This window comes from Protomyctophum bolini, assembly GCF_963924005.1.
Source record: "Protomyctophum bolini genome assembly, chromosome: 5".
In the NCBI taxonomy this organism is placed as follows: domain Eukaryota; kingdom Metazoa; phylum Chordata; class Actinopteri; order Myctophiformes; family Myctophidae; genus Protomyctophum; species Protomyctophum bolini.
This window is the reverse complement of record NC_137866.1, coordinates 46,814,606-46,838,173: the sequence shown is the minus strand read 5'-3', so window position 1 is coordinate 46,838,173 and position 23,568 is coordinate 46,814,606. Positions and strand designations below refer to the sequence as shown.

The following is a 23,568-nucleotide window of genomic DNA, read 5'->3' as shown; positions in this document are numbered from 1 at the left end:
TGTGACATTAGGAGTACTTAGCGACTCCACTTGGTTACAATTGGCGTAGTCGGCAGGACTTATTGTTGGTCGGTTGGAGAGTTGTACATTGTATTGGCATTTGTTAGTAGCAGCATAGCAGGTTTTATTTTATTTTTTTAAAGAACAGCGGTTGGCAGTCAACCTTTTCATCACGAATCAATCCTCTGGTCGCTCTCCCTGGGACTGCAGTCGCTATGGAGGAAGAGCTCCAGAGCCTACGGGAGGAGATGGCTCAGCTCCGAGCTGAAAATCGAAGACTGTCGAACAGTCAAACTGAGAGACTCTCTGTGTCAGACCAAACATCTGACACTGCAAACAATGCACCTACACCCCCACCCCCACAGAGAAGAGAACAGACTGTTTACCTCCCTAGGGAGAGAAAATGCTCCAAATTCTCAGGGTCTTCACTTTCTGGGGCCTTAACTGTGGACGAGTGGGTGGAGGAGGTGGAGGGTTGTTTGAGGGTAAGGCACATGTCCACAATTGACAAAGCCTTGTTTGTGTACGACCATTTGGAAGGTGCTGCTCGTACTGAAATTAAATTTAGAGCTCAAGGGGTAAGGGAGGATTCTGAGCAGATTATTACAATACTACAGGAGTTCTATGGTTGTTCAAAATCCTATGTGTCTTTGCAACAAAAATTCTTTGAGAGAAAACAGAAAGAGGGAGAATCATTGCAGGATTTCTCCCACGCTCTTATGACTTTAATGGAAAAAGTGCAATTGTGTAACGCTATGTCCAATTCACAGATTTTGCTGCGAGACCAGTTCTGTGAAAATGTGAGAGACCATATGCTGCGCAGAGAACTAAAGACATTGGTGAGGCAAAATGGAGAACTGTCTCTACTTGACATTCGCAAAGAGGCGATCCGATGGGTCGATGAGGGTCAGCCTTCAAGAGAAAAGTATGTACGCCCCATTCCACAAACTTGTGAAGCTCAGGCCACTGCAACTAGTGAAGCAGTTGGCGTTGGTAAATCGGAATATGAAGAGTTAAAACACATGTTTGTTAAGCAACAAGCTCAATTGGATAAGATCACACAGGCTCTAAATTCTAATATGGGTGCAGGTAGAGGCAGATCGTTCTCCAGCGTTAATAGATACCAGCGTGCCCCTGATGGCCGACCCATATGTCTTAAGTGTGCGCAGCCAGGCCACATCGCTCGTTATTGTACTCAAGGCACCCCGCCCTCACAGGCTAGCACTACTGCTGCACAGATTACACCGGCGGAAAACTAGAACCTTCCCGTGTGCAGAGTCAAACGCTGGAAGGGGGTTTTTCCGACTCACATATTGAACACCAAGAGATAATCCGCAAGTTAATTGGGCCTTGCTCGGTAGTGGTGGTGCCCATGGGCGGAGTGGAGGTTCCTTGTCTGCTGGACACTGGCTCCATGGTTACCACCATTACAGAAAGCTGTTTCCATGAACATTTTGCACACTTGTCTAAACATGAACTGCGCGATTGTAAGTGGCTTGGTCTCAAGGCAGCTAATGGGTTGGACATACCGTATTTGGGCTACATTGAGCTTGATGTGAAAGTGCTTGGCACATGTCTGCCTAGTATGGGTATATTAATTGTGAAAGACCCACCTGATGGTGTTCTAACCAGTCGAAAGAAAGCCACCCCTGGTATACTGGGCATGAATATCATCATTGACTGTTACCGTGAACTATTTGCACAACATGGCACCAACTTATTCCAGAGCTCTGCTGTACAGTCTGCTGCAGTGGCGTGGAAGCTGGCCTTTCGCCAATGTGAGAAAATAGAAGCCATAGTAAGTTCATCCTCTGCCTTTAAAGTCAGGGTACAAGGCAAACGCCCCATATGTGTTACAGCTGGAACACTGTTAATGGTCCCCGTTACTTGTCCCCAGGTTCCATCTATGGCATTTTTGCTTGAACCCCTTGGGCCATTGGATGTTGGTCTCCCAGAGGGCTTGCTTGTCTCTCCTGCCCTAGTCCACGCTGAGAAAGGTACCCTCTATGCCCCCGTCACTAATGTAGGTCAGTCTGATGTATGGCTAGTGCCCCGCAGAGTGATAGGAACTGTACAGGTTATAGAGGGTGGAGATATTGTAGCGGGTAATACCCCTTGCATAGACCTGTCCATCGATGCATCCACCCAAGAATGTACAGCGTATGTTTCAGTACAGGCGGTAGAGATGAGCAGTAAGGCTTCCATTGACATTGAACAGCTTGACTTTCCGGGCCTCTTACCTGAAGATAAGATTGATGCAAAGCGCCTATTGACTAAATACAAGCATGTATTTGCTAAAAGTGAGGGCGATTTAGGATGTACCAACCTCATTACACATGAGATCCCACTCTTAGACGACGCACCCGTCCGTCAACCTTATCGCCGCATTCCCCCCTCGCAGTATGAGGCAGTCAGGGCACACATTAAACAGTTACTTGAAAGTCAAGTGGTCAGAGAGAGTTGCAGCCCGTATTCATCCCCTATTGTGCTGGTGGCTAAGAAGGATGGGGGCATACGCATGTGCGTTGACTACAGGCAGCTGAACGCGAAGACCCGGAAAGATGCATATCCACTTCCAAGGATCGAAGAGTCCCTTGATGCCTTAACGGGAGCCAAGTGGTTCTCCACACTAGATCTAGCCAGTGGCTACAACCAAGTACCGATGGCCGAAGCAGATCGGGCTAAAACGGCATTCTGTACCCCCTTTGGCCTATTTGAGTTTAACCGAATGCCTTTTGGCTTATGTAATGCACCTGGGACTTTTCAACGCTTAATGGAGCGCATGTTTGGCAACCAGCGTTTCCAATCAGTCTTGTTGTATCTTGATGACATCATTGTGTACTCTTCTACAGTACCACAACACTTGCAACGTCTAGAAGAGGTCTTTTCCCGTCTCGATCAACAAGGTCTGAAGGCAAAGCTATCCAAATGCCACTTCTTCCAAAAGAAAGTCAAGTATCTTGGCCATGTTGTCTCTGAAGAGGGGGTAGCCACAGACCCAGACAAGTTAGCTGCAGTGCGTGAGTGGAGGCGGCCTTCGCATTTGGCTGAACTACGATCCTTCCTGGGCTTCGCCTCCTATTATAGAAGGTTTGTGGAGAATTTCGCCAAGCTAGCAGCCCCTCTCCATCACCTGGTGGCACGTGTGAGTGGACCCAACAAAAAGGGTAAGACCCCTAAAACCCCCTTGTCCACCTTCTGGGACGAACACTGTGAACAGGCATTCATGGCGCTGAGAGAAGGCTTGACGACAGCCCCAGTCCTAGCTTATGCCGACTTTCAGAAGCCCTTCATCCTTGAGACCGACGCCAGCCATGGTGGTTTGGGGGCAGTTCTTTCTCAAGACCATGACGGGAAGCGCAGGCCGATAGCCTTTGCTAGTCGAGGCCTTAAACCAACTGAGAGAAACATGGAGAACTACAGCTCCATGAAGCTTGAGTTCCTTGCCCTTAAATGGGCCGTTACAGAAAAATTTAGAGAATATCTCTTGGGCAATAAAGTAACGATCTACACCGACAACAACCCCCTCCGACACCTCCAAACCGCTAAGCTGGGAGCACTGGAGCAGCGATGGGCTTCCCAATTGGCTTCCTTCGACTACACCTTGGAATATCGTCCAGGTCGTAGTAATGGCAATGCTGATGCTTTATCGAGACAGTATCTGGACCGGTTCACCCCTGGGGTGGAAGTTCCGGCGGCTTTACACCACTCTCAGCCTGCCTCGCCTGTCTCCCATGAAACTCACATTCGTGAGATGGCTGCCATGCCTAGTTTGTCACTGTTGGAATTGTCATTGCTACAGAAGCAAGATCCAGTCATTGGCCCGGTGGAGAAATACTGGCGTGAAGGGCGGAACCCTGGCCGGGAAGAGCGTGAACAGCTGAGCCAAGAGAGCAGAGAGCTGCTTCGCCAGTGGGGACGCCTGGTGGAGAGGGAAGGGGTCCTGTACCGAAAGATCTACCCTCCAGGTGGGGGTAAAGAACTTTTCCAAATACTATTACCCCAGTGTCTGAGGGAAAAGGTTTTCCAGAGTGTGCACGATGGCCATGGACACCAGGGGGTAGACCGCACCTTACAATTGACACGGGATCGGGGCTACTGGCCAGGTATGTCAAAGGACATTGAAAAGTGGTGCCGTAACTGCGGGAGATGCATCCTAGCAAAGGAAGGCCCTAGAATAAGGGCATACAGAGGCAGCCTCCAGGCATCTCGACCTAACGAGCTACTAGCTATGGATTTTACTCTACTAGAACCAGCCAGTGATGGACGAGAAAATGTTCTAGTGATCACAGATGTTTTCTCCAAGTTTACACAGGCAATCCCAACAAGAGACCAGCGGGCGAGCACTGTGGCAGATATATTGGTGAAACACTGGTTCCACCTGTTCGGGGCCCCCAGCCGTATTCATTCGGACCAAGGCCGAAACTTTGAAAGCAAAATAATAAAGCAGCTGTGTGCCACCTACGGCATCAAAAAGACCAGGACGACCCCATACCATCCTGAGGGAAATGGCCAGTGCGAGCGGTTCAATAGGACGCTCCACGACCTCCTCCGTACTCTACCACCAGAGCAAAAAAGACGCTGGCCTCAGCACCTGTCCCAACTAACCTACTCTTACAATACTACTGCGCATCACACTACTGGTTTAGCTCCCCACTATATCATGTTTGGCCGCGAACCCCAGCTCCCTGTCGATTTTCTCCTTGGGGTTGACGAAGACCCAGGTGAGGAGCCCCCAGAGGAATGGGTACGAAAGCATCAAGAGTCCCTAAGGACAGTGTACGACCACGTACGGCAACAACTCCATGACAAAGCAGAGCAACGGAACCGACGACATAACCAGCAGGTGACTAGTCCTGGTTTAGAAGTGGGCCAGTTCGTCTACAAGAGGAATCACCAGGTGAGAGGGAGGAACAAAATCCAAGACCGCTGGCATTCCTGCCTTTATCGGGTGGTGGACAGATCCCATGACCAGGGGATGGTATATACCATCGCCCCTGTCCACCAGGATGGCCCGGCCTTGCGACTACACCGAACAGAGCTGCGGAGTGCACCAGAGAGGGAGGGACCTGATGTCCAACCGGTAAATCCAGTACCTGTCACTCCGGACCGTACAACTCCAGATCATGCCCTAAGTGACTCGGAGGAATCGATCGTTATGGTTCTGGAGGATGATGTGAGAAGAGATCCAGGCATACGAACACCCGAACCGGAGGATCAAGGGAGCCCACTGCATCCGGGACAAGACCAGGGAAGTAGCCCGGGATCCATTGAAGGCTCAGAAGAACATATATCGCCACCTTCCCCTGGTCTGCGCCGTAGCAGTCGACGTAATGCTGGTTGCCACCCCAACCCTCACCGGCTGCCATACCGTCAAACAGTATGTCACCAGCACAATATGGGGGCCTGCTTCTCAGGGGCCATATCGTCGGGACGCCGATTCAACTTTGGGGGGGCGAATGTAATCAGTGGGACTGAACCAATAGGTGTCATAGCACCACCCCCCTCAGCTCAGCATATAAGGTAGCTGGACAGGCATAGGGAATAGGAGGTGTTTTACCCAGGATCTTTCCTGTTCCAGTCAGGCTGTGTGGCGTTTGTTTGTGCTCGTAGCATCGAGGTAAGCTCTTGGTTTTACTACTATAGGGTTACCTGTCCCTAGGTTGATATGTCAACAACCTTTATTTAGTTATTTATTTATGTTTCTTTTTCTTCGTCAGAAACTGTGGAGCTCGCAGTTAGTGACAGCCCTGTCAGCCTGGGTGTATAATTCAGAGAAACCAAGGTAGGCTTGCTTCATATCGCAACAGCACAAACAAGCCTTTAATTCATGTTGAACTGCCTTCCCGTTTATTTATGCAAACCCTTGTCTCGTTGTTAGACGCAGTTAGACGCAGAGGCAAGCGGCGAACGAGAGCCTGGCCGGCTAATGTGTGTGTCCCTGTGTGTTTACACAACAGTCTTGAGGTAGGCTTGCGTCCGTATTGCAACAGTATAGCAGTTTCGCTGTTATGGTGCGAGTCCTCATGATGTTTGTGATGTGTTTGTTGCACAGACGGTGATCCGAAAGAAATACACTGACAGGAGCCTGCCTAACGTATGTGCGTGTGTAAGCCTGCACACTGAGTCTAGAGGTAGGCTTGCGCCCATATTGCGACAGTATAGCAGTCTTTGTCTTATGAATGAAACTGAGTCCTCATTATATGTTTATATTACACAGACGGTGTCCCGACCGAGCCAAACACACTGTTGTATCGACCACCTGGAGTCCCTGACCATCTTAACAGGGTATGGGCTAGTTTGCATAAGCAGCAGTGCAAAGTACATTTAATGCACTTTATTAATTACTGTATAACTGTTTGGCTACATCAGTGTTGTAGTCAGAATCTGATTCTGAGTACAACCAGGAAAGCACTTTAGCTATATGGTCAATTGGAGGCTAATCAAGGTTTATGTTCCATTACAGATTGGGCCTCATACTGTGAACCGCTGTTCTTTTTATCTTTTTTTTATATTTTGAATTCAAGTCTATGCTGCTATAGTTTTTATACTTTTGAATTCAAGTCTATGCTGCTATAGTTTTTATACTTAATTGGGATTGGATGATATCATATAGCCCAAGTGGCGTCTTAAGCACTTTTACTACTTTAACCAAAGAGTTAACTAGTTAATCGCCAACGACGGATATATTGGTTTCAGGATTATATTGCATAGTTTCACTCGTGGACTACTGTCCCTTTTACAGTGCAGTGTTCTTTTGGGCTTTTAGCCTTTCTTATTGATTTGCAGTGTTTTTAATGCCAACCATATTTGGCTCAGAGTGATAGTGTGCTTATGTTGCAGTGCTCAATCTTGTGTTTATGGACCTAGGAAATGAGTGTAAATTAGTGCAATCGATCCAATTCCTTATCTGTGTAGTGAACGACTTGATAACCCCCTATTGGTATCTCTGTAGATAGTGAATATACGTTTTTAAAGGAGATGTCAATACTGTGAATACATGTATGTTTTTAAAGGAAATGTCAATACTTGTACATTCTAAGAATAAAGTTATACTCTATGAAGCAACCGACAGTTATTGTTCACTCAAACTGAACACTTACCTTGGTATTCCGGGTCTCCCACCCTGTAATTGGGAGTGGCGTAGTATTACTGTGACATTAGGAGTACTTAGCGACTCCACTTGGTTACATGTAGGATCATATTTGCCGACTCGATGTGCTCTCTCAATTTCGATGAGTTTAGGGTCAATTTCAAGGTGGGTGGAAAACAGATGTTTAACTTTGGTCTCAGCTTCAGACCAAGATTCTGATCTCACATCAGGAATGCCGTCAATTATCACATTGCTTCTCCTGGATTGGTTTTCCAGGTAATCTAGTTTTGCTGACACATCATTTGTGGAGGTAAGAGAGGCCGACAGCCTTTCAGATATGGTTTTCTCAACCTCCATGCATTTTGCATTTACACACATAAAGACCCCCAGGAAAGTGTTCTAAAGCTTCTAAACGTGATTAACATATATTTTCTTTTGCAAAAAGGGTGAAGTGTCCCTTTAATGTCAATGAAATTCACACCCACAACACCAGAGGGAGTTCAACAAACGATGTACAACCCAGATTCGGCACAAACAAGGGACTAAATTAATGTAGCTCCGTAACAGTCTTTGTATTGAGTTCTGCTTTCATGTGAAATGTAGCCATTCTGAAAACTGCCAATAAAACTAATCACTTTAGGTCGTTCACTTTATGGATTTGGTTTCTTATGAAGATTGTCTTATTGGCAATAATGGAATAGTCACAGAATACACACAAATCACAAAATTATGACACTAAAAATGTAATGTGCATGTGTATAGGCCTCTACCCCTGAAAACAGGAGAAATATATTGCACATGCATCTGACAGTATCCAGACATCTGACAAGTATAGGCGTTAAACAGCTTATCAACATCAGCTGTTTCTGGGCAGTTCCGGTTACCTGAGGTTACCTCTTCTCAGAACCCATGAACTCATAGAACTCCATGTATGGGCACCGCTCCATGTAGAATTCCATATTTGGGAGTAGGCTAGTGATGATGCAAGGATCAAGGAACTCAACTTAAAACCAGCTCACGCCACATTAATCAGTGAGTTCAAACCTAAGAGAGACCAGGATTTTATCGATACAAACATGATGTTAGAAAAACTTACAACTGTAATATTTTCAATCTGTGTGAGTTGCTTCATCTGGACACTGCTAGTGGACATTAAGAGTTCTAACACTAGAACACTGGTCACGGCTTGCAACAACTTTTCTTTGTCTCTGTTCAAGCAGCTGACGGAACACAACAGCGCCAATGTGTTCTACTCTCCTCTCAGCATCTCCTCCGCTCTGGCCATGGTATTGTTGGGAGCACGTGGAAACACAGCCACCGAGATGACAGAGGTCCTGCACTTCCACAAGTCTGTGGACGACGTCCACCCGGACTTCGCTAAACTTATAAGTGACCTAAACAAGCCAGGGAAGTCCTATGATCTCAGTGTGGCCAACCGCCTGTATGGAGCGAGGACCTACCGGTTTGTCAAGGAGTTCTTGAGTGAGACCAGAAAACACTATGACGCACAGCTGGAGTCTGTGGACTTCAAGGACAATGCAGAGGGAGCCAGGCTGGACATCAATGGCTGGGTAGAGAAGCAGACGCAAGGTAAAATCAAGGACTTGCTTGCTTCAGGTGCGTTGTCACCAGACACCAGAATGGTCTTGGTCAATGCCATCTACTTCAAAGCCAAGTGGCTCAAGTCATTCCATGAGGACAGCACGAGGGGTGATATGTTCAGACTCAATAGGATGAAAAGCAAGCTAATGAAGATGATGTACCAGGAATCCAAGTTCCCTCTTGCTTTCATCCCTGAGGTCAACTGTAAGGTCCTGGAACTGCCCTACGTGGGAAATGAACTCAGCATGCTCATCTTTCTGCCCAATGAGATCGAGGATGATACGACGGGCCTGGAGAAGCTAGAAAAGGAGCTAACCTATGAAAAGTTTGTGGACTGGACCAATCCAGGAATGATGTATCAGACAGAGGTTTACCTGGGCCTTCCTCGATTCAGGATGGAGGAAACGTACGACATGAACGAAGTCTTGATCAAGATGGGCATGGCGGACGCCTTTTCCCAAGGAAAGAGTGACTTCTCTGGGATGTCTCCATCCAACGATCTCACGCTTTCCAAGGTGATGCACAAGGCTTTTGTGGATGTGAATGAAGAGGGCACTGAGGCAGCGGCTGTCACTGCAATCCTCTTTGAAGCTCTGTCGTCTTCCAATAACAAGAAGCACTCTGTTCATTTTGTGGCTGACCACCCCTTTCTCTTCTTCATCCGGCACAACCCCACCATGAGCATCCTCTTTGCAGGCCGATACTGTTCTCCTCCTTGAATCAATATTAAGCCCATATGTGGGGTTCCCTGATGTCATCAATATTGGCCAGCATTACTACATCGGACCTCAAACCTAAAAACCCTTAGATCAATAATGGAGCTGACCTATTCTGACATTCCATATATTGATCCTTCCACATCCATCCTTCCTCTTTGATGTCTCCCTTTTGACTGATACCTGTCAATTTTACCTACAGACAGGCCTGCCCCAAAGGTATTAGTGCAGCCGGCGAGTTCTTAACACAATTGTGGCCTTGGACGTGTATACACGTCTTTTATATTATATCAAAACCACGGGGTGCTCCTCCACGTCAAAGTGCCCATACCCGAGGTGTGGAGTTTGCATGTTCTCCCCGTGTACCCTAGGGTAGGTAGCCTCACAAAAACATGCCGTAATCCTGGTCTCTAAACTACCTTCCCCATGCCAGCCGGGGCACCTGATGGAGCGGAAAGGAACTGGTCGGAATAATGTGTTCCTTCCACGCGCTACGTCCGGCCGGGGAAAGGGCCGATTCATACTCCTATTTTACCGCTGTTTCGGCGCTGTAGTGCCGAAATGATTTCGGCTCGTCAGAAATTTTCAGTAGCACCGAAGCGCCGACTTTAGGACGGTACCCGCCCCCCCGAACCTCAAATGACGTCAAATTGTAGGCTCTACAGCGCCGAACCGACTTTTATTCGGCTCTAAAATAGGAGTATGAATCGGCCCAAACTCTCCCCCGTCAGGTGAAAAGAAGCAGCTTGGACCAGCTGCAGGGAGCGGCAGGGAGACGTCCCTGACCGCGGGCCCGGCAGAGGAAGTGGTAGCGCCCAGGATTACATTAGATAATTGACACTGGGTGAAAAAATGGGTTGCAAAATTGTGGGATAAAATACAATAAAAGAAATAAAAACACGGGATGTGTATTCATTCATTCATTCAAGTTTTATTTATTCTCGAGTAATCAAACTCACTTTCAGTGTCGTCGAGTAATACAATCACATATAAAAAACATCACAATACATCAGAAGATGTGTCAAAAATAAAAACAAAGAATTCAATACAATACAAGGTTACATACGTGAAATTGCATTGTTTACAAATTTCAAAATGATCTAAAAACAGTTACACATTGTGTGTCTGTATGTTTTAAAATGATGCAAGGTATACAATAAGGTAATTTTAATGTATTTTGTAGGTTGTTCCATGTATTAAGGCCACAGAAGCTAAAGGCAGATTTACCTAGTTCAGATTTACCTTTTGGACTGTCAAAACACTCTGGGTAAAACACACACAGCTCTCTGCTGACCAAATGACGAGAACCGGGACCCAAAACAAGTCCCGTTTGAAAACTGCTCCTCTGTTCATATCTATTTTGGAGTCCCGCCTCCTCCGGAAATGGAAACAGGCGTTTCCTGACTTTTGACCAATGACGTCTGAGGTCTGGCTATTTCCGGTCAGAGAGAGGCGGGACCAGGAAACAGACCTCCTTACTGTTCTAACTGGAGTTAACTTTATACAGAAGTGACTAATTGTTAGACTGACAAATGTAGTTAAACAACAGAACTTAACTGCAAAACTAAAACATACTATGACCATAGTTAATATCTAAGCAATGTTTAAAACGGAACTAAGAATGAACCTGAACATATTATCTTTAAAGGTAGAGTAAGTGATTTCACTCAAAAAACCGTAGGTTTCGTTTTTGGCTGTGGGACCTAAGCCTTCGTCCAATCAGGATAGAGAGTCAAAAACGAAACCTAAGGTTTTTTGACCCCCAGGGGTTAACTGGGGACAGGGAGGAACTCCTTATATGGTCAGCACACTCTATAGTAGAGAGGATTATCACAACAAAACAAAGAAATAAGTGATATTTGAATTAAGTGAAATCACTTACTCTACCTTTAAGAGGTGATTAAAACAGTTTTAACCCAATAGCAACTTGTAAACTTATCAATACTACATAGTACATTTTTAATCAGTACAAATTGCACTCCCTATTAATAGTTTATAGCGTATACCTCTATAACCATTAATAGGGCCATACTTTGTCAAAAGCGTAAGTCTTAAACTGTAGATTGTTTCACTCATTGCAAGTTTAGCTCACTGGTTACTCACATAAATAGAACATTCCAGCTCTCTCCAGGAGACCGAGCCTCAAAGGGTTTTAAGACAATGGCCCTTTTGTTTCCCAACTGTGAAGTGTGAATGACTGTCTGAGACGTTGAAAAGGAGTAGGAGACAAGATATTTTACCCTACTTTGCTTAATAATACTAGCTACTTGGTTCATTTATGGAATTATACGACATCTCGCATGCTAAAATCTTTAGGTGTGACCCAGGATCTGAATTTAAACATGTAAACAGGCCAACAACACCTTGACTCTATATAACAAAGACAGGCCTCTGAGACGAACTGCCTTGCATATTAAGCCAGTTCCCACCGAATAAAACAGTTTGAGTACTTTTGCACAAGAACATGCATAGAATTATTGATCCTAGATACGACAGGACCAAACAAATAATTACAAAGAAGAAAAACAACAAAAAGTGCCATTGTTTTCTACTTTCTAATTATTTGTTTGGCCCAAAATATTGTTTATTGTCATGATTTGTCACGACAAGAGTTGGCTTTGTCCGCGGCGTAAAGGTCTTTAATTAAATAAAATACTTTTTGAAAGGTCTATGAAGAAAATGAACGGCGATTTCTTTTCCGGGTCTCTGAAGGGGGCAGGGCTGCGACGCTCTCGCAAAGAAGCTACAACAAAATGCAAATGATGTCTGGAAAGAAATTAAGGTATTAAATAAGTGCAAAACATCTTTGCCAACAAATATTAACAAGACTACTGGCTCCGAGGAGATTGCGCAATTGTGGCAGAAACAATATTAAATATGAACTGTTTCAACCGTGTTCAAAGCAACGCCTTTATAGTGGGCAACATTGACAACAGTGAGGACCTTTCCCCACAAGAAATCTATGATGCAGTCAGAGTCCGACTCCTTAAAGATAACAAGGCATGTGGTGTGGACAAAATATTGGCTGAGCATTTAAAGTTTGCAGGCACTGTGTTTTCAATACATGGTGTTTTACCAAGTTATGTTTTATCGGTTTTATAGAGCACCGAAGTCTGACGTCACTTTCAGTAGAGGGCGTCATTCCCCAGGTTCATGTATTTTTTTAGTTGCATTGAAAACGCATTAGTGGGATTTATGATCGCTTCACATAAGAACTGTGTTTGAAATATAAACCGATCATCTCGGCCTTTCGGTCAGGGGGGTGGATTTGTGTCGTTAATGATGTTCATTAATATTTGATACAGCCAGTTTCTGGAGAAAATGTAATTAATGTGGCCGCAAATGCCTAGAAACTACAAGGTGTATGAAGGCAATGTCGCTGCTAATATACGTCACGGCGCCCAGCTGTCAGCGCCGGGCATTCCTGAGATTCCTAAACTCAGCTGGCAGTGACTCGACTCACAGTTGACATTAGATATCAATAAAAAAAACGTAATAAACATGTCGGTTTCTGTTTTTGACATTATGTCATTTTTTAAAGAAGAAGAAAAAGCGTGAAGAGAGGGGATAATCATTTTAAATCTGGTCATGTGGAGCACTGTCTGTATGCAGACGGTCAGATAACTGGTATAGAGCACCGAAGTCTGACGCCACTTTCAGTAGAGGGCGTCATTCCCCAGGTTCATGTATTTTTTTAGTTGCATTGAAAACGCATTAGTGGGATTTATGATCGCTTCACATAAGAACTGTGTTTGAAATATAAACCGATCATCTCGGCCTTTCGGTCAGGGGGGTGGATGTGTGTCGTTAATGATGTTCATTAATATTTGATACAGCCAGTTTCTGGAGAAAATGTAATTAATGTGGCCGCAAATGCCTAGAAACTACAAGGTGTATGAAGGCAATGTCGCTGCTAATATACGTCACGGCGCCCAGCTGTCAGCGCCGGGCATTCCTGAGATTCCTAAACTCAGCTGGCAGTGACTCGACTCACAGTTGACATTAGATATCAATAAAAAAAACGTAATAAACATGTCGGTTTCTGTTTTTGACATTATGTCATTTTTTAAAGAAGAAGAAAAAAGCGTGAAGAGAGGGGATAATCATTTTAAATCTGGTCATGTGGAGCACTGTCTGTATGCAGACGGTCAGATAACTAAAGATAAGTCTGGGAAGCTGAATAGCTCAGATAATTATATACTGAACAGACTGGAGAAGTTTGTCCTGACGTCTGACGAGCTGGATTTTAAACCTAAACATGGTACTGATATGTGTATTCTTGTACTTCAGCATTAGTGCATTTCTTTTCCTCAAAAATGTTAACCTTGTTTGGGTATTGATTAAAGAGTTAATTAATATTCAAAAACAACACCATGAATCTAGACAGTTTAATAGATTCAAAATAATAAAAGCAGTACGTGCCATTGACTTGATTGAAAATGTACTATATGCAGAATACATTTCAAACAAAAGTATAAGCTACAAAAACTGTTACTTGAAGATAGAACCAGAAAAGGCACAAAGACATAAGGGTCCTCCATTTTCAATTAATCAGAACATTTAATGACGTACAAATGTACACTTCTATGAAAAAAAGGAAATCATACAGTTAAAAAATGGAAAAGGATATGTGCAGGGATGCTGGGGGGGGGGTTAACTGAGCACACCAAAGGACACAGGATTGAGATGGCAGACGTGAAATGAGGCCTCTTATAGTAATTGATTAGTATTGGGTCATTGGGTATGATGGAAATGTGTGTGGCCTCATGATGGTAGTGTCTGTTAGCGAGCTGGAGCGAGCGTCTCATCTCTAGCTGTGAATTGGTGAATTTATGCTAGGAAACTGGAACTCTTGAACACTGAACAGACATCTCAGTTTTAATACCTGTGACATGATCGACAATAATAAACTATTTATAGAGCACATTTCGAGACAAAAATGTGGCGCAAAGTGCTCTGCAGAACAAATAAAGAAAGGCAAAAACATAAAACACTTGATCTTCTATTTTCTAGTATACAGGGTTGAAGTTGTTAATGTATGATTTGTAGAAATAATATTCAAAATCTACAGTAATCTACAAAGTTTTCAAATAATTGTAGTGGAGAAAAGCCTCTGAGATGTAGTGGAGTAGAAGTAAAAGTACTGGCAATTGGAAATACTCAAGTAAAGTACAAATACCTCAAAATTGTACTTAAGTACTGTACATTTTAGTTACTTTCCGCCACTGTCCTTTACTGCCCTAAACGAAAAACATCCAGTCCATAAACTAATTAAACATCCAGTCCATAAACTAATAAAACATCCAGTCCATAAACTAATAAAACATCCAGTCCATAAACTAATAAAACATCCAGTCCATAAACTAATAAAACATCCAGTCCATAAACTAATAAAACATCCAGTCCATAAACTAATAAAACATCCAGTCCATAAACTAATAAAACATCCAGTCCATAAACTAATAAAACATGCAGTCCATAAACTAATAAAACATCCAGTCCATAAACTAATAAAACATCCAGTCCATAAACTAATAAAACATCCAGTCCATAAACTAATAAAACATGCAGTCCATAAACTAATAAAACATCCAGTCCATAAACTAATTAAACATGCAGTCCATAAACTAATAAAACATCCAGTCCATAAACTAATTAAACATCCAGTCCATAAACTAATAAAACATCCAGTCCATAAACTAATAAAACATCCAGTCCATAAACTAATAAAACATCCAGTCCATAAACTAATAAAACATCCAGTCCATAAACTAATAAAACATCCAGTCCATAAACTAATAAAACATCCAGTCCATAAACTAATAAAACATCCAGTCCATAAACTAATAAAACATCCAGTCCATAAACTAATAAAACATCCAGTCCATAAACTAATAAAACATCCAGTCCATAAACTAATAAAACATCCAGTCCATAAACTAATAAAACATCCAGTCCATAAACTAATAAAACATCCAGTCCATAAACTAATAAAACATCCAGTCCATAAACTAATAAAACATCCAGTCCATAAACTAATAAAACATCCAGTCCATAAACTAATAAAACATCCAGTCCATAAACTAATAAAACATCCAGTCCATAAACTAATAAAACATCCAGTCCATAAACTAATTAAACATCCAGTCCATAAACTAATAAAACATCCAGTCCATAAACTAATAAAACATCCAGTCCATAAACTAATAAAACATCCAGTCCATAAACTAATAAAACATCCAGTCCATAAACTAATAAAACATCCAGTCCATAAACTCAAAAACATCCAGTCCATAAACTAATAAAACATCCAGTCCATAAACTAATTAAACATCCAGTCCATAAACTAATAAAACATCCAGTCCATAAACTAATAAAACATCCAGTCCATAAACTCAAAAACATCCAGTCCATAAACTAATAAAACATCCAGTCCATAAACTAATAAAACATCCAGTCCATAAACTAATTAAACATCCAGTCCATAAACTAATAAAACATCCAGTCCATAAACTAATAAAACATCCAGTCCATAAACTCAAAAACATCCAGTCCATAAACTCAAAAACATCCAGTCCATAAACTAATAAAACATCCAGTCCATAAACTAATAAAACATCCAGTCCATAAACTAATAAAACATCCAGTCCATAAACTAATAAAACATCCAGTCCATAAACTAATAAAACATCCAGTCCATAAACTAATAAAACATCCAGTCCATAAACTAATAAAACATCCAGTCCATAAACTAACATCCAGTCCATAAACTAATAAAACATCCAGTCCATAAACTCAAAAACATCCAGTCCATAAACTAATAAAACATCCAGTCCATAAACTCAAAAACATCCAGTCCATAAACTCAAAAACATCCAGTCCATAAACTAATAAAACATCCAGTCCATAAACTAATAAAACATCCAGTCCATAAACTAATTAAACATCCAGTCCATAAACTAATAAAACATCCAGTCCATAAACTAATAAAACATCCAGTCCATAAACTAATAAAACATCCAGTCCATAAACTAATAAAACATCCAGTCCATAAACTAATTAAACATCCAGTCCATAAACTAATAAAACATCCAGTCCATAAACTAATAAAACATCCAGTCCATAAACTAATAAAACATCCAGTCCATAAACTAATAAAACATCCAGTCCATAAACTAATAAAACATCCAGTCCATAAACTAATAAAACATCCAGTCCATAAACTAATAAAACATCCAGTCCATAAACTAATTAAACATCCAGTCCATAAACTAATAAAACATCCAGTCCATAAACTAATAAAACATCCAGTCCATAAACTAATAAAACATCCAGTCCATAAACTAATAAAACATCCAGTCCATAAACTAATAAAACATCCAGTCCATAAACTAATAAAACATCCAGTCCATAAACTAATAAAACATGCAGTCCATAAACTAATAAAACATCCAGTCCATAAACTAATAAAACATCCAGTCCATAAACTAATAAAACATGCAGTCCATAAACTAATAAAACATCCAGTCCATAAACTAATTAAACATGCAGTCCATAAACTAATAAAACATCCAGTCCATAAACTAATTAAACATCCAGTCCATAAACTCAAAAACATCCAGTCCATAAACTAATAAAACATCCAGTCCATAAACTAATAAAACATCCATTCCATAAACTAATAAAACATCCAGTCCATAAACTAATAAAACATCCAGTCCATAAACTAATAAAACATCCAGTCCATAAACTAATAAAACATCCAGTCCATAAACTAATTAAACATCCAGTCCATAAACTAATAAAACATCCAGTCCATAAACTAATAAAACATCCAGTCCATAAACTAATAAAACATCCAGTCCATAAACTAATTAAACATCCAGTCCATAAACTAATAAAACATCCAGTCCATAAACTAATAAAACATCCAGTCCATAAACTAATAAAACATCCAGTCCATAAACTAATAAAACATCCAGTCCATAAACTAATAAAACATCCAGTCCATAAACTAATAAAACATCCAGTCCATAAACTAATAAAACATCCAGTCCATAAACTAATAAAACATCCAGTCCATAAACTAATAAAACATCCAGTCCATAAACTAATAAAACATCCATTCCATAAACTAATAAAACATCCAGTCCATAAACTAATAAAACATCCAGTCCATAAACTAATAAAACATCCAGTCCATAAACTAATAAAACATCCAGTCCATAAACTAATAAAACATCCAGTCCATAAACTAATAAAACATCCAGTCCATAAACTAATAAAACATCCAGTCCATAAACTAATAAAACATCCAGTCCATAAACTAATTAAACATCCAGTCCATAAACTAATAAAACATCCAGTCCATAAACTAATAAAACATCCAGTCCATAAACTAATAAAACATCCAGTCCATAAACTCAAAAACATCCAGTCCATAAACTAATAAAACATCCAGTCCATAAACTAATTAAACATCCAGTCCATAAACTCAATTCCAAAATTGAGTGCCATGGAAACCCAATGTTAGTGGACTGGATACATCATGGTTGTGTATAGGAATCCTGTGTTCAGAAAACACACACACACACACACACACACACACACACACACACACACACACACACACACACACACACACACACACGCGTGCACACAAACAGTGACTCCCTGTTAATCAGGATTTAGACAAGAAGTATATTGATCAGGAGCCGGTGAAGGTCTTGGAGGTCTTGGAGGACAGCCGTGATGTGGTCTTTGGATTATTTGAGATCACCTTGGTATTTGAGTTGGAAACGCTGGAAACGAAAAGAAACCATGTAATTAATAATCTAATATAATAATTATAGACCTTAACTCAATGACCGCCATCTAGTGGCGGCTCAGAGCGGCACACTCGCCACACATAATTCAATGGGCGAGGCGCTTAAATTGAAAGCTGATTTGGCCAGAAATTCTGAGTCAGGAAGTAAAAATCTGATATTTTAACGGCTGCCATAAAACATACTTTTTGTAAGCTAGGATCAAATCGTTTAGAGAAGGAGCCCAAATCAAGCTTGTTTTTGGTCTATAAAGAAGAATCAGAGATATCTACGTTCTAAGAATCTCGTCCCCATAGACAGCATAAAGTCCACAGATTTTCCATTCCCGTTCTTTAATTGAATTGAATTTTGTTGTGTTGTTTTGTTCACCACAGTGTTATGACCACGTACAGGACACAGTGTAATCATTTTAAGATGAATCTTATATTTATCAGTTATGGATCGTATCCTTACCTTCTCCTCCTTGCGCATCCATTGAATATAGGGAACAACTCTGGTGAACACATTGGGAAGAGTGTTACTGCATTTCTGTTCCCCAAAGCTGACAGCACCAAAGACATACGTTGTGCCTTCCCACGGGCAGGTCAAAGGTCCGCCAGAGTCGCCCTATAGTGAGAAAGAGACAAGTGGATTTTTAGCTCTTCCATGGACCTGTGACTTACTTGACCTTTGACCTTTTGCCAGGTCAATACAAAGACTGCTACTGAGGATATAACCAGACACTAAGGCTTCATTGTTTACAATCAGGGTCCTCCATTTTCAATTCATCAGAAAATTAAAGACGTACAAATACACTTCTATGGAAAAAAGTAAATAATCATATATATATTTATTTTTATTTATGTCAGAATAAGCTTACAAAACAGCCTCCTTCGGGTTTGTCATGATTAACATGCCGAGCACAGATTGCATTCTTCGTCAACGTCTTTCCCCATTGGTCAACACAGGTCTTGCGGCCAACCACAGACAAATACATTTCCATCAGCTTGGCAGACAATGGACCCTTATCTGTTAAGGTAAAATGGAAAATGGACACAAAAAACACGTAGAAAAAAAACCCTTGAGTACAATAGGAAGGATTATGTACAAGAATCCATTTAATACTATAAACGTTTTATTCTGTATAAACGTTTTAGGCCAAGTTAATGGCAAAATAAATGTATCATGACGTTGCTGCATCAGATGAACCCATCCAAGGCACTTTTTAAATCATTGTATATTTAGTAGGCAGCTAGGCCCTATCCAACCCACAGGAAGTTTGCCCCCATCCAGCAGTGCGGCACCAGGTGTTGTCGGGTAGAATCAGGTCATCAGGAGGCAGGGGGGCCAGCTTGACGGAATCCGTCAGAATGGCATCTGAGCTGAGGTACAGCAGGGCAAGGTCCGATCTGAAGGAAGACAAGCACATCTGAGCTGAGGTACAGCAGGGCAAGGTCCGCTCTAAAGGAAGAGAAGCACATCCATTGTAGGTGTTGGGTTGAGTGTGATAAATGCATTTACTATTTTATACTAAGAAGTATAAATCTGATTTATACTAAGAAGTATTCACTTTGACATAACATGTCAGACCCTTTTTTTTAATATCAAGCTTTTCTGTATTTGTTTCTTGTCTATAAAGAGAGGAGAATAAGCAAGCACTCAGTTGAGTATAGTTCAAAGTAATAATTAATAGGATTCTTGTTCATTTCCATTTTTCCCCCAGCAGCAAACAAACAACAGATGTTTTGGCCTAAGGCCTTCCTCAGCATGAATGAACAATAACGACACTGGTGTCAAAACTGAAAATAAACAAGAATCCATTAGAAATAAAATAACTAATTATATAGATTGAATGAATGGTTTCAATGAATGGTTTAAATATTATGCCATTGGAACATTACAAGAATAATCATGTATTAAACTCATTTGATTATTTGCGTCTAGAGCTAAACTAAAGAAGTCCCCTGGGTTCAAGGTTGTAGTTGGTGACTTTGAAGTTTCGACCAAAGACTCAATCAAGTGCCTTGGTGTATACTGGACAATAATCTATCCGGAGAGAATATGGCACTACATGTCATAAATAAGGTTAACCAAAGAGTGAAATTCCTCGCTAGAACATAATCATTCTTAAATAGAAATGTACTGGTCATACTAGCAGGGGCTCTGGTCCAATGTCATTTTGATTATGCAAGCTCTTCATGGCACACAGGTAGCCTACGTGTGCAGCTTTGAAACATAAGCTTCAAAAACATCACAAAACAAACTAGTTAGGGTTATCCTAAAACTCCATGCCAGAACACATCTTCTCCCTGCTCATTTTGATAGTCTCAAATGGCTTAGGGTAGAGGAGAGAGCTTCATTAATACAACTGTGTATCATGGTCCACAGGATACAAAGCAAGGACACCCGAAATACCTTTATTTTATAAGGTTAGCAACGTTCATAATCATTCCACAAGACGTAGTACAGTACCACAGACTGTGTAGCTGTGTGGGGAAGAAACTCCTTTTTATACTCTGCAGCTGTAAGGTGGAATGAGTTGCCCAAAAAGATTAAAAAGACCAGGTCCACTATCACATTTAAGTCCTCCCTGAAGTTATGGCTGAATAGCAGTTGGACTTATACCTGACGAAGACCCACAGTGGTCGAAACGTTGTTACAAATAAATAATCTTCCTGGGAGCTTCAATTCTGTGTGCGGACATCCCTTCCTTTTTCATTGGACTTAGAACTTAGAACATCTTATCTTCTGCTTTAGATGCCCGTCTTTTTTTAATTGTAAATGTTTTTTGAATTGTAGTACCATGAATGTATACCCTTGTCCTATTGCATATCCTATGTGTTAATGTAGCCATGTCTCTTATGCGCACATATGCACACACATACAAAATATAACACAAAAATACAACAAAACAAAAAAGGAAAATAATAATTATGTAATTGAACAAATTCCCCAAACACTCACATAGACAAGCTCAGGCACTCATTTGTTGTTGTTTTGTATTTTTAACAGACTGCAATGGAAATAAGCCGTTGGCTTTCTTGAATTTAATCCCTGATGGTGTTGTATATTTATATGTAATGTATTCTCTGTACATGTAAACATTGTCAATAAACAAATCAATCAATCAATCAAAGATTCAACCAGTAGCAAAAATACCCACCCGGCTTTAAGGTAGCGCCAATTGTAGTCGGGATGGACTGTGTAGTCGAGGACCCTGATGAACTGCTCCGTGTCAGATACTGTGTTCAGGTCATGCTCACCAAGGACCACAGCCCGACTTGTGAAATAACTTATTACAAAAGAAAAGATGCACAAAGTATATTTTTCAAGCTTAAGCCAAACGTTTTTGCAGAAGATGTGACAATTGAACTCCAATTCATTCATAAGGTGTGTCACGCGGGACAACCCGTGCCCTAGATGCAAATGCACGTCAAAATGCTTTTATAACATGAAAGGACTATCGTTTTAAACTTGTGTATTGAAAACCACCAGGTAACATCCCTGAGGGAGAGCTACAGGGCCTTGTGTGGTCAAGGTATAGCCTGAAGAGAGCTCTTGTTCTGAAAGGTGCTATATAAAATAAAGTTCATTATCATTATCTTATCCGGTTGGGGTTTGCTCAAGTGTTTATTTATTTTTTGTCATTTTTCAGTATTATTATTGCTATTTTCCTGTTTTCGCACTGTTGAATCTGTACTGGACTTTGGTGGAGGAGTTTTGGGGAAAAATATAGACCCTTAAACTGCAATTCTGACTGTTCTTAAGAGCCTTGGCCGTTCAGGCAACTTCACAAGGTGAATAAAGTGTACAGTAGGTTGGTTACTGTATAATCCATTTTCCATTTGGTACTTACATGTCCCAGTGAAGACAGTGAGCAGCAGTGAGCACCGTTCTTTTCCCGACCAGGATCCCTCCACAATCGGGGTACCACCAAAAAAACCACCATTGGTACTGTAAAGAGACCTGAGAGAAACAAATATACAGCTCTAGTGAAATAAACGGCGTGTGTACGTGCGTGTGTACGTGCGTGTGAGTGCGTGTCTGTGTGTGTGTGTGTGTGTGTGTGTGTGTGGGTCACATTGTGAAATGTGACACATTTTCAGATTGCCTTTTAGGGTTCGTAATCACAAATTGCACAAACTTGTGTATATTGCACATAAGAGACGATTTGACAAATAACTTAAAGATGTTAAAGATATGGGCCATATGCCATGGTTTTTGTACTTTGTTCTGTCATGTTGATGTGTCCATGAATTTATCCATGATTAATAGGGTGTGGTTATAATATTCAAATATGTCTTCGCTGTGTGTACTTTTGGTTTCTTCCCATTTCTTCCTGACCGCTGAAAGCCTTTGGGCAGTATTTTGCGTGTCTTAAAGGAGAATTCCATACTAAAAGGCTTTCTTACCTTTATTTGTAGTTGTTACGTCCCCACCAAAGAGGTCCAGGTGTTATTTTGTGCAAAAGCTCCTTATTGGCTGTTTCCCCTACCATAAGCCCTAAATTAATTGCATTGAATTGAATGGGGCTATGGGGTGTTGTGCTAATTCGCTTATTTCCATCGCTCAAAATTATAATTTCTTTGTATATATCCTCTCTTCATAATGTAAATAATATCCCAAGTGGCACGCTTTACTACTTCTTTCGATGGAAATAAGCAAACTAGCATAACACCCCATAGCCTCATTCAATTCCCATTCAATGCAATGCAATTCATTGAGGGCCAATAAGGAGCTTTTGCACAGAAAAAACACCTGGACCTCTTTGGTGGGGACGTAACAACTACAAAGAAAGCATTCTAGCATGGAATTCTCCTTTAAGTACCAGGTCTTATTCCCTAACTTGAGTAAACTAAAGACCTGGAGGCGTGGTCAATGCTCTTTGGCCACTCAGAATAGCCAAATGGCATCGATCACGCCTCCAGGTCTTTAGTTTACTCCAGTTATAGGGAATAAGACCTGGTACTTAAGACACGCAAAATACAGCCCTTTGAGTCAAAAGGCCCCGCAATTGAAATACCCCTTTTAGTGGAAATCATCCTGTGGACACGGCTTCAGTTGCGGCGGGTCAGTATAGGCTATATTACATTATTCATTTAAGAATTGAGGTTGATATGGCATTTACACTGTAAAAAAATAATCATCAGTTAAATCGTTTAACTCTACAAATGGATTCAAATGACTAAATGTTACCGCATAGGGCCAAGAGTTGGGACGAGCCACCCCTCCTCCTATAATCCGGCTGGTCTGGTTCATGTCATGCTCAGCAGTGTCCTCCTCATACCAAGAACGATTCACTGAGGAGGAGACATGCTCAGCAGTGTCCTCCTCATACCAAGGACGGTTCACT

The 23,568-nt window shown here is 41.4% G+C and overlaps 1 protein-coding gene and 1 long non-coding RNA gene across 2 annotated transcripts; both read left to right on the top strand.

Annotated features, from left to right (window-relative positions):
* The first annotated feature begins 5,924 nt into the window (after positions 1–5,924).
* LOC308315754 lies at positions 5,925–6,636 on the top strand. Its single transcript, XR_013964074.1, has 4 exons — positions 5,925–5,967; positions 6,056–6,134; positions 6,221–6,288; positions 6,467–6,636. It is a non-coding gene; the product is annotated as an uncharacterized lncRNA (long non-coding RNA).
* Positions 6,637–8,169: 1,533 nt separating this feature from the next.
* Positions 8,170–9,414, top strand: LOC308315160 (leukocyte elastase inhibitor-like; the record flags this gene model as incomplete). The annotated part of the gene is made up of 1 exon (XM_080763000.1): positions 8,170–9,414. The coding sequence occupies one exon, from the start codon at positions 8,170–8,172 to the stop codon at positions 9,412–9,414; it is 1,245 nt and encodes a 414-aa protein (XP_080619126.1).
* Between the last annotated feature and the right edge of the window lie 14,154 nt (positions 9,415–23,568).